Raw genomic sequence first — 12,018 nt, forward strand, 5'->3', positions numbered from 1 at the left:
GTTTTACTGCTTCACCCCAATGTCAACTCGCTGGAGTCTGGATGATTTGATGAATCATTTCCCACACATGGAGCTGATAAATGGCCTCTCCCCCGTGTGGCAGTATCGATGTGGCTCTAGCAGGAACGGACAACTGAATCTTTTCCCAAAGTCCCCACATTTCCAAGGTTTCTCCATACAGCGGGTGTCCTTGTGTCTCTACAGGTTGGACAATCAGTTGAAGCCTTACATAGGATTAACAGGATATACAGCATAGAAATAGGCCATTTGGCCCAACCAGTCCATATTGGTGTTTATGTTCCACTCGAGCCTCCTCCCATATTTGTAGATCTAAACCTACCGTTGTAACCCGGTATTCTCTTCTCTGTTAAATGCTTGTCCAGCTTCCCCTTAAATACATCCAAGCTATTCACTTCACCCACTCCCGGTGGTAGTGAAATACACATTCTCACCACTCTCTGGATGAAGTTTCTTCTGAATTCCCTGTTGGATTTCTTGGTGACTATCTTATATTGATGGTCTCTAGTTATGTTCTTCCCCACAAGAGGAAACATCCTCTCTATCAAAACCTTTCATCATTTTAAAGACCTCAATTAGGTCACCCCTGAGCCTTCATTTCCCAAGAGAGATGAGACTCAGCCTGTCAATCCTTTCTTGATATGTAAACCTACACATTTCTGGTATCATCTTTGCAAATCTTCTCCTCTCCCTCTCCAGTGTCTCTAAATCCTTTTTATAATATGAGAACCAGAGAAATGGAAAGCTCAGTTTGCTGAGAAGAGGGTTCAGAGAAAACAGAGACCAGTGAATCCTGCACCTTCTCAGCAATTACAGCAGATACTGTCCTTGTAGAGTGAGGCTCCTGAACTACACCAGGTGATGTTTAAAACAGAATTGAACACTTGGGATTCAAACCAAATGAGACTGAGGGATCCTATGCCAAACGGAACTGCACACAGTAGTGTGGTCTAACCACGGTCCGATAAAGATTTAGCACAATCTACTTTAAAGCCTATTCCTTGATTTCTTTTTTTTACAGCCTTGCTAACCTGGGGGATAACTTTTAGTGATTAATGTATTTTGTACTTCGAGTTCCATTTGTTTCTCTACCCCACCCAGGATCACACCTTCCGAATAACTGACTCTTACTCTTCCTACCAAACGTACTACCTCGCATTTCACTGTGTTGAATTTCATTTGTCAATTATGTGTCCATTCTGTAAGTTTATTACTATCCTCCTATAATTTATTGCAGTGCTCCTCAGTACTGACTAACCCCCCCCCCAATTTGGTGCAATCCACAAATTTAGAGATTGTGTATTAGATTCCAAAGTCCAAATGGTTAATGTAAATTGTGTACAGCCGTGGTCCCAGCACTGTTTAACATAGTGTTGGATGCTTAAGATGCAAACCATCGTTACACAAGACAGAAGGATGAGGATGACAGAGGTAAGCTGAACAGAATTGCATGCAGTGTGGTCTAACCAAGGTCCAATAAAAAATGCATAACTTCCCTGTGTTTCAATTCTGTCCCTCGAGAAATAAAGCCGAGTTCTTGGTTTATTTTATTTATGGCTCTGAGATTTTTCTGTTTCTCCCCCCATCTATAATTGCAACTTTCAAGTGATGTGTCCTCCCTATTCTTCCTCCAAAAATGTACTGCCTCACAGTTCTCTGAGTTGAACGTAATTTGCCAATTATTTGCCCATTATGCATTTCCTAAATACCCTGTAATTTATTGCAGTCCTCCTCAATACTGACCACCCATCCCACCCCCCACCACCCCCATTTGGTGCCATCTGCAGATTTTGAGATTGTGTAATTGATTCCCAAGTCCAAATAGTTAATGTAAATTGTGAACAGCCGTGGTCCCAGCACTGATCCTTGTGGAACATCACTTCCCACCTTCTGTCACTCAGAATAACTCCCCTTTACTCTCACTCTCTGCTTTCTGTCTTGAAGCCTGCTGGCAATCCATTCTGTCCCTTGTCCCCTGATTCCACATTCTCTGACCCTATTCATTAGTCTAATATGGGGCATCTTATCGAAATCCAGATGAATTACATTGACAGCACTGTCATTGTCTATTCTCTTCATTACCTCCTCAAAACATTCAATAGGGTTGGTTGGACAAGACTTTCCCTTTTGAAATCCATTCTGAATATTCATTCTCATTTCTAGATGTTCTTCGATTCCTTCCTTTCATAAGGTTTACATTATCTTTCCTGTGTTAAGCTGATTGACCTGACATTCCATGGGCATGTTCTGTCCCCCGTCTTAAATACAGGAATAACATTAGCTATCCACCAGTCCTCTGGATGTATGTTCATATGTTCCTCTGGTGCTACACCTTTGTGAATGAATTATGAGCAGTACTGCCTGAACTATCTCTTCCCTAGATTCTTTTAAAGTTTCTGAAGTCAATCCATCTGGACCACTGTATCTCCTTTGCATTTTATTAGTTTAATAAACACATCCTTTCTTGGCTTTAAATGAACTTATCTCATTACTCATCTCATCATTAAAATTATGTTTCTTTGTTCTCTCTTCCTGGGAAACAAGGCAAAACAATTATTGAATATTTCTGCCATCTCTCTATCATCACCAGTGGTATTATCCTGTCTGTCCCTTAATGGTCCAATTCACGTCATTGGCTTCCTCTTTTATTGATGTGCCTGAAAAATATTTTACTGTTTTATTTCATGGTCCTTGATAATTTAATTTCATAATGGAGGTGTCACTGTGAAGAATATGTAAGTCAGTAAGAATTGTCATCAAGGGTTAATCAGCACTTTCTAATTGGGGATGTTCATCAGTGGAACCTTTCAGACACTGAATTGTAGATTTTCCATCAAAGATCAATTTAGGATTGAAGTAAAAGTTCATAATTTTATTTTAAATGAGTTCCTGGTGAAAGACAATGAATTAAGGTGAAAGGTCACAGATGGTGCTTTTGAAAAGAGACACTGCAGCCGCGAAAATCAGTGGCATCTCCAGGATATTAAACTCCAGCCAGTTAGTGAGAGGGAATATTAACATCAGCAGAAAAAAACTTAATATTGTCAGACAATCAGTCCTGGACGTGATTAACAGCAGCAATAACAGCAGAATCCAACCCTTGTAATCACTTATGGACGCGCTGGTGTTTCATCAGGTTAGATGACTGGGTGAATCCCTTCCCACACACGGAGCAGGAGAATGGCCTCTCCCCAGTGTGAACGCGCTGGTGTGACAGCAGGTTGTTTGACTGAGCGAATCCTTTCCCACACTCGAAGCAGGTGAATGGCCTCTCCCCAGTGTGAACTCGCTGGTGTGTCAGTAGGTGGGATGAATTAATGAATCCCTTTCCACACTTGGAGCAGGTGAATGGCCGCTCCCCAGTATGAATTCTCTGGTGTACAGTGAGGTTAGATGAACACCTGAACCTCTTTCCACAGTCAGTGCAGCTGAATGGTCTCTCGTCTGTGTGAGCTTGCTGGTGTGACTGGAGGGCAGAGAACTGAGTGAATCCCTTCCCACACTTGGAGCAGGTGAACGGCCTCTCCTCAGTGTGAGTGCGTTGATGACTTTTCAGCTTAGTTGGACAAGTGAATCCCTTCCCACATTGCCCGCATTTGCATGGTTTCTCCATGCTGTGGACGTCCTTGTGATTCTCCAGGTTGGATGATCAGCTGAACACACTGGACACTCATCCACACGCACAACACATGTAAAATTTCTCCCCACTGTGAATACTGAGATGCTTTTTCAGGCTGTGTAACTGGTGAAAGCTCTTTCCACAGTCAGTGCACTGGGACAGGCTCACTCGGGAGTGTATGTGTCTCGGTGTTCTTCCAGTCACGCTGATGTTTGAAATATTTTCCCTTAGACAGAACAGACAAACATCACTCCTTCCACATTCAAAGGCTGATGATATTCAGGTCCTGATGAATCGAGTGACTCTGTCAGATTGTGACGTCATGTTTGTTTTGAGTTTCGTGTCTGTAAATTGTCCCCTTCAAAAAGCATGTAAAAAGAGATTACAAAAGTTATGTCAGTCAGGATATAAATTTATCAAATAAACTAATATCTATGGAATATTTTTTCTTGATCCCTCAAAGATGCAAATCCCTTTCCCGCACACTCTCCCACCTCAATGTATGGACACAATGGGCCGAATAGCCTCCTCTGTGCCATTATGATTCTGTGGCTGTTTTATGTCATCTCACCTTGTAATTTAACACTTGGGTCATCACTGTAAATACAGGACAGAAATTCAGAACAGACAATTCTCGTTTCTATGCAACATTTCTTCCTCTCTTGTTGCCCCAAAGCTGTAAATCCCCGTCCCACACACTCTCCCTCCTCCCTGGGCTGAAATCCAAACCCATCTCACCATCTCCACCATTTCTTTCCTCCACTCCCAGTTTTCTCCCTCCCTCTCCTCTGCCTGGGTTCACTTCAATCCTGCATTGAATGTGGGGACAAATTTAATGCTTCTGTCATCGTGCGGATGTCCCGCAGCTCGGACCGGGAGCTCCTTATTCGGGGCTGCAGGCCTCCAGCGGGTGTTTCTGGAAGCTCCCTGCCCAGTCCGCTGGCTCTATTCCTCCCACAGCCAGTGGCTCTATTACTCTGCAGCACGCGCCGCCTCCAGCCCTTCCGTCTGTCCCCGGGAACAGCCCCAACTGCGCATGCGCCAGTCACTGCCCAGCACTGCGCCGGCTCCACTCTGCCCGTGCTCCACTCACTGCCCGGCACTGCGCCTGCTCCACTCATTGCCCGTGCTCCACTCACTGCGCCTGCTCCACGCACTGCCCGTGCTCCACTCACTGCGCCTGCTCCACTCACTGCCCGTGCTCCGCTCACTGCGCCTGCTCCACTCACTGCCCGGCACTGCGCCTGCTCCACTCACTGCTCGGCACTGCGCCTGCTCCACTCACTGCCCGGCACTGCGCCGGCTCCACTCACTGCCCGTGCTCCACTCACTGCGCCTGCTCCACTCACTGCCCAGCACTGCGCCGGCTCCACTCATTGCGCCTGCTCCACTCACTGCCCGGCACTGCGCCGGCTCCACTCACTGCCCGCGCTCCACTCACTGCGCCTGCTCCACTCACTGCCCGGCACTGCGCCGGCTCCACTCACTGCGCCTGCTCCACTCACTGCCCGTGCTCCACTCACTGCGCCTGCTCCACTCACTGCCCGGCACTGCGCCTGCTCCACTCACTGCGCCTGCTCCACTCACTGCCCGTGCTCCACTCACTGCGCCTGCTTCGCTCACTGCCCGGCACTGCGCCTGCTCCAGTCACTGCCCGTGCTCCACTCACTGCCCGGCACTGCGCCTGCTCCACTCACTGCCCGGCACTGCGCCTGCTTCGCTCACTGCCCGGCACTGCGCCTGCTCCACTCACTGCCCGTGCTCCACTCACTGCCCGGCACTGCGCCTGCTTCGCTCACTGCCCGGCACTGCGCCTGCTCCACTCACTGCCCGTGCTCCATTCACTGCCCGGCACTGCGCCTGCTTCGCTCACTGCCCGTGCTCCACTCACTGCCCAGCACTGCGCCGGCTCCACTCACTGCGCCTGCTCCACTCACTGCCGGTGCTCCACTCACTGCCCGTGCTCCACTCACTGCCCGGCACTGCGCCTGCTCCACTCACTGCCCGTGCTCCACTCACTGCCCGGCACTGCGCCTGCTCCACTCACTGCCCAGCACTGCGCCTGCTCCACTCACTGCCCGTGCTCCACTCACTGCCCGGCACTGCGCCTGCTTCGCTCACTGCCCGTGCTCCACTCACTGCCCAGCACTGCGCCTGCTCCACTCACTGCCCGTGCTCCACTCACTGCCCGGCACCACTCACTGCCCGGCACTGCGCCTGCTTCGCTCACTGCGCCTGCTTCGCTCACTGCGTCTGCTCCACTCACTGCCCAGCACTGCCCAGCACTGCCCGTGCTCCACTCACTGCGCCTGCTCCACTCAATGCCCGGCACTGCGCCGGCTCCACTCACTGCCCGTGCTCCACTCACTGCCCGGCACTGCGCCTGCGTGGGGAGTTCCTGTAGTGAAAATAGGGCACATTCTGATCCGCTGCGAATTCTGGGTAAGGTCCCTGCCATATTGCAGGGTGATTTTGTTGAGTCGAAAATTTTATTTTGTGACCCGATTACAATTGGAGCCAAACGACCAAGCTATAAAATCCATTGCTACAACAACCAACGTGCACTGCCCTCCAGCAAGAGTTCAGTCCTGGCTGTATTAAACAACTGAGCAAACCTCTACAGTTAGGTGCGAACTTAACCCCCTACAGTTAGGAGCCTCAGCAGATGGGATGAAGAAGTGATTTTTTTCCCATCCATGGAACACTTAAACCGCATTAAGAATGCACTGATGGTGGATCAAATCCTTTGAACCTTTAAAGCTGGAATATTGGCACGTGGGGAAACCGAGTAAATCCCTTCAGTAAATCTCCAGTGTGACTGTGCTGCTGTGTTATTTCCACATTCAGCTGGCAAACAATCTTTTGCCAACCAAATGCTTTCATATTGGAAGGAGCAGTACTGCAGTGGGAGGGAGGTCTGTGTTTCCAGCTATTATTCACCATCCTCCATTTCAGACATTATCCCATTAGCTGAATTTTTTTTATTCGTTAATAGGATGTGGGCCAGCATTTATTAACCATCCTTAATTGCCCTTGTTAAGAGAGCATTTAAGAGTAAACCACATTGCTGTGGGTCTGGAGTCACATGTAGGCCACACCAGGTCAGGGCAGCAGATTACCTTCTTAAAGGGCATGAGTAAACCAGATGGGTTTTTACAACAATCCAGAAGGGTTTCATGGTTATCATTAGGCTTTTAATTCCAATTCCAATTGAATTCAAATTCCACCATCTGCCATGGTGGGGTTCAGACCTGGGTCCCCAGAGCCTTACCCCGGGTCTCCAGATTTCTAGTCCAGTGACAATACCACTATGCCATCGCCTCCAAGCAGCTGGTCTGTAACACTATGGAGCATCTGCAAAGTTGTCTCTTGCCCTTACGGTGAAGGCCGGGCAATTTTCACTCTTAATCCATCAATGCGACATTAAACATAACATGTTGGAGAATGACTGGATTTCAGTGCAGTGACACCAGGCCAGGATACAGTTCCATTCATAAGATTGACAAGAGCAAGAGGACAGAATTTCAAACTGTGTCTGCCTCCTCTCTGCATTTTCTAGATTAAAATTTGACTTGAATCGATTACTTTTTGTCTTGAATATATTCCAAGATGGAAATCCAAGAATATTTGGATACTGGGGGAATCAATGGATTTGGGAATAGGGCAGGAAACTAGAGTTGAGGCGTAAGATCATTTAATGATGGAGCAGGCTCAAAAGCTGGATAGTATATCCCTGCTCCTATTTCTTGTGTTCTTATGAACATCACTGTGAATCATTTCCATGTGAGCACCGCAGATGCAGCACCTGCCCTTTCACCTCCTCCCTTCCCGTGTTCCTGGGCCACAAACACACTTTCCAAGTGACTCAGTGATTTACTTGTACTCCTTGCAATTCGCTGTTTTGTATTCACCCCTCACAATTTGGTCTTCTCTAAATTGAAGAGACTAAATCCAGATTGGGCGATTGCCTTGCAAAACATCATCATTCCATCTGCAAGTGTGATCCTGAGCTTTTGGTCTTTTACCCTTTTAATTCTCCACCTCACTCTGACCTCTCTCTCCTCAGCTTCTTGTGCTGTTCCAATGAAGCTCAATGGAAACTCAAGGAACAGCGGCTCATCTTTGATCAGGCACTTTACAACCTTCCCGACTCCACATTCATTTCACCAATTTCAGATCATCACCACCACTCCTATCTTTTCCGAGAGTAGGTGCTGGTATTGGTTCTGCTGTTTCCATTTATACCTCCTCTGGACCAGTCTATTGTTTCTTCACTTGTCCCATTAGTTTATTTACTTGTCTCCTTATCACCCAATTTTGCTTTGAATCATCATTCCCTTTGTCATTTAATCACTCCATCCTTCAATGCTATCATGAGACTGTTTGTTCCTTTATAAAAACAAAAAGCTAAAAGCTACTGCAGATGCTGGAAATCCAAAACAAAAACAGAATTACCTGGAAAAACTCAGCAGGTCTGGCAGCATCGGCGGAGAAGAAATCAGTTAACGTTTCGAGCCTTCATGGCCCTTCGGCAGAACTGAAGCATAGTTAGGAGAAGGGAGAAATATAAACTGGTTCAAGGTGGGGGGGGGGTGGAAGAGGGAAGTTGAGGGTGTGGTGATTGTGGAGATAAGCAGTGACATCTTTTGATTATCTGCTCCTATCACTGCTTATCTCCACAATCACCACACCCTCAAATTCCCTCTTCCCCCACCCCCCCCACCCCCCCCACCTTAAACCAGTTTATATTTCTCCCTTCTCCTAACTATGCTTCAGTTCTGCCGAAGGGCCATGAAGGCTCGAAACATTAACTGATTTCTTCTCCGCCGATGCTGCCAGACCTGCTGAGTTTTTCCAGGTAATTCTGTTTTTGTTCTGTTTGTTCCTTTCTCCTCTCCACCTCTATTTTTCCTGACTCTGTACTTGCCTTGTAAACTATTAAATCTCTAAATTCTTCTGGTTTGGATAAAAGGTTATCAGCGGCTTTTGTGTGGAAAGATAATGTGATAACCACGACACTACAGATATCAGTGTCATAAAGTTCAGACAGAGGCCATAAATCTCTCGTTCTATTTCACAAACAGGAAATGCTGGGCATACTCTGTGGTCAAACCGAGTCTGTGGACAGTGAAACATTTAACGGTTCAGGTCGCTGAACTTTCATAGAACCGGAAAAAAGTTAGAGGTGTTACTGATTTTGAGAAAGTTCACGGACAGGGAAAGGGGGAGGGGAAAGAACTGAAGAGAAGGTTTATGATTTCGTGGAAGGCAGGAGAGATTAAATAACAAAAGGATGGTGATGCAAGGTAAAAAGTGATAGTAATGGAGATAGTGAAGAAACAGAAGGTGGAAGAGCCATTCTGTATCTGTCATCTATTTCTACTCTGATTGGAAATGTGTTGCTTCTCCGTTGATCCATTTCACTTCTGTCCCACACTGAAAACTCTCAATATTTCTCCACTATTACCTTTTACAAACATCTCATTGAACAAATCCACAGATCAACAAAGGAAGTTTTGTTTTTAAACATTGCAACAATGAAGCAATAAGAAATATTTATGTTCCAGAATGAGGCCACTGGATCCATCATGTCATTGGATCCATGAAGCAGGTTCAAGGCTCAGACAAGGGGGAAACTCTAGTTACCATTTGTGCCAGTGGACTAATGGAAGAGATGGAAGCAGCAGAGGCAGCTGATCGGATTGTCTCAATCTTAGTGACAAAGAAGCTCCATGAGATGAGGATGGAGAGGAAAAGGGAGAGCACTTCAAAAGGAACTAACTTGTGTCAGAGATATTAAAATGACCCGATGCACTGTGTTTAACAGAAGGCTGATTTATTTGACTTTATCCAGAATATCACCACCTATAACTGGTCTGGAGTTTATTAACATCCGCAGAAACAGACCCCAATAAACAGGGTTCAGTCCTGGATGTAATTAGCAGCAAAATCCAATCACTGTAGTTACTTGTGAACCTGCTGGTGCTTCAGCAAGTGGGATGACTCAGTGAATTCCCTTCTCACACTCTGAGCAGGTGAACGGTTTCTCCCCAGTGTGAATTCGCTGGTGTACAGTGAGGATAGATGATCGTCTGAACCCAGTCCCACAGTGAGAGCACCTGAATGGTCTCTCGTCATTGTGAACACGTTGATGGTACAACAGTCCACTGGAATTTTTATAACACTTCCCACACTCTGGGCATTGAAAAGGTCTCGTGTCAGTGTGGACTCGCTGGTGTTTCAACAAATTTGATGACTGAGTGAATCTCTTCCCACAGTTGGAGCAGGTGAACGGCCTCTCTCCAGTGTGAACTCGCTGATGTGTCAGCAAAGTGGATAACTGAGTGAATTCCTTCCCACAGTCAGAGCAGGGGAACAGCCTCTCCCCAGTGTGAACTCGCTTGTGAGTCGACAGGTGTGAAGACTTAGTGAATCCCTTCTCACACATGGAGCAGGAGAACAGCCTCTCCCTGGTGTGACTGCACTGATGAGTTTCCAGCCTGGATGGGTAACTGAATCCCTTCCCACAGTCCCCGCATTTCCACAGTTTCTCCCCGGTGTGGCAGTGTTTTTGTTTTGACAGCCCAGGTGATTGGCTGAAGCCTTGTCCACACACAGAACCCGTGTACGGTTTCTCCCCACTATGAATGGTGCTATTTCCTTCCATGTTCAAACTCCAATTATGCGCAGGTTAGAATAAATTAGGTGACTTCATCAGGTCCTGATATGATGTTGGGTGTGAGTTTATGAATGCAAAGCCTCCCCTTCCAATACCTTGTGAAATTGATTAAAAACAGAAAAAAAGGAGTGAGAGAGAATCAGAAAAAATACAAAAGCAGGTTGTGAAATGCAGCTGAATGAATCTGGTAATTTGCAGTGCCAGCACCAGGAGAAAGTGACCATGAAAACTGGTGGGCTGCCATAAAATCCCAACTGGTTCACAAATATCCTTCAGTGAAGGGGATCTGCCACCCAGACTGGCTCTACACAAGACCCTTTGGAAGGAGAGAGAGAGAGATAGAGATGGGAGAGGCAGGAGATGAAGTTGAGGGGTTATATTTACCTACAACTTAACCAGAACTTTGACAGAACATCCCAAACCACCAAACTCCTCTAGCTAGAAGGACCAGAGTAGCAGGTGTACACCATCACCTCTAAGTCACACATCACTCTGACTTGGCTGACATCCAGTACTGGATGAATGGAAATTTCTTCTAACTAAATATTGGGAAGAGGGAGGCCATATTCTTCAGTCCCCACACAACCTCCACTCCCTAGCAACCCAGTCGATCCCTCTCCTTAACAATTGGAGTTGAACCAGACTTTTTACAGCTTTGGTCTAATATTTGACCCTGAGATGTGCTTCTAACCACATATCTGCATCATCACCAAAGCTGCCTATTTCTATCTCAGTAACATTGCCCAACTCCACCCCAGTCTCAGCTCCTCTGCTGCTGAAACTCTCAACCATTCCTTTGTTCCCTCTTGACTTAACTACCCTAACACACGCCCGGGCAACTTCCCACATTCAACCTCCCTGTAATTTTGAGGTCATCAACACTCTGCTGCCCATGTCCTCATTCACACCAAATCGTGTTCACCCATCACCCCTGTGCTCACTGACCTACAAAGGCTCCTGTTCAAGAAGCACAAAAATTTGAAAGCTGTCATCCTTGATTTAAAATCCTTCCATGGCTGGGATCATCCCGATCTCTGTAATCTCCTCCAGCGACACAACCCTCTGAGAGCTCTGCACTCATCCAATTCCAGTGTTCTTTTTGTTCATGGGATGTGGGTGTCATTGGCTAGGCCAGCATTTATTGCCCACCCCTAACTGCCATCATTCAGAGGGCATTTAAAAGGATTCTCAATTTTAATCATTCTGCCATTGATGGCTGCTCTTTCAGTTGTCCAGACTTCAAGCTCCGCAACTCCCAGGATGAAAACGGGACAGAATTTGATGGTCAATATAAACTCAGAAGTGGAAGGGGAATTATCTCGAATGAAAGATAAACAATTCCTGACCATAGAAAGATAAAGCTGGTAAATCAGGAGTGAATGGCCGGGGGATGGGCAGCAGCGGAAACCTCATTTAGAAACAGTTGGTGGAAATCACAGTTAAATAACAAATATGGTTCAAATACACCCATTATTAGAGGTGGAGGAAGTTTGACAATGATACAGAGATGATTAGGGAGGGCAGTGCTCAAACAGAGCAATGGACAGACATGGATTCAGATCCACAGTAAAGAACCACACCAGCCCCGGAGCCATGGAACCACAGCACAGCATTAAAATTTCTGTATTGTAAATCAATGTTCAAAAATACTCACCTCTGAAACAATTTCACTGTTTTGACATTTAAAATCTGCTGGAGCCTG

At 46.5% G+C, this 12,018-nt stretch overlaps 4 protein-coding genes across 4 annotated transcripts in view; 1 reads left to right on the forward strand and 3 right to left on the reverse strand.

The window, feature by feature from the left end:
* LOC144698126 (uncharacterized) overlaps positions 1 to 12,018 on the forward strand; it is a 476,455-nt gene that overhangs the window by 404,810 nt on the left and 59,627 nt on the right. The window lies entirely within an intron of this gene.
* The window catches only part of LOC144698113 (uncharacterized), a 436,823-nt gene that overhangs the window by 367,033 nt on the left and 57,772 nt on the right, over positions 1 to 12,018 (reverse strand). The gene's annotated exons all lie outside the window — the stretch shown is intronic.
* LOC144698110 (uncharacterized) overlaps positions 1 to 12,018 on the reverse strand; it is a 436,767-nt gene that overhangs the window by 296,993 nt on the left and 127,756 nt on the right. The gene's annotated exons all lie outside the window — the stretch shown is intronic.
* LOC144697574 (uncharacterized) lies at positions 2,870 to 10,382 on the reverse strand. Its single transcript, XM_078569613.1, has 2 exons — positions 9,664 to 10,382; positions 2,870 to 3,446 (listed from the first exon to the last, which is right to left on the reverse strand). Exons 1-2 carry the CDS (start codon positions 10,302 to 10,304, stop codon positions 3,125 to 3,127), a joined length of 963 nt encoding a protein of 320 aa, XP_078425739.1. The 5' UTR covers positions 10,305 to 10,382; the 3' UTR covers positions 2,870 to 3,124.

The sequence above is a fragment of the Cetorhinus maximus genome, chromosome 23 (genome assembly GCF_964194155.1).
Source record: "Cetorhinus maximus chromosome 23, sCetMax3.hap1.1, whole genome shotgun sequence".
Lineage (NCBI taxonomy): Eukaryota > Metazoa > Chordata > Chondrichthyes > Lamniformes > Cetorhinidae > Cetorhinus > Cetorhinus maximus.

Excerpts from the sequence above, each read along its gene's own strand:
- LOC144697574 (XM_078569613.1), bottom strand. The coding sequence starts at position 10,304 with ATGGAAGGAAATAGCACCATTCATAGTGGGGAGAAACCGTACACGGGT. Across the intron at positions 3,447-9,663 it reads AAACCGTTCACCTGCTCAGA|CTGCACTGACTGTGGAAAGA; the intron begins GTGTGAGAAGGG and ends GAGACCATTCAG.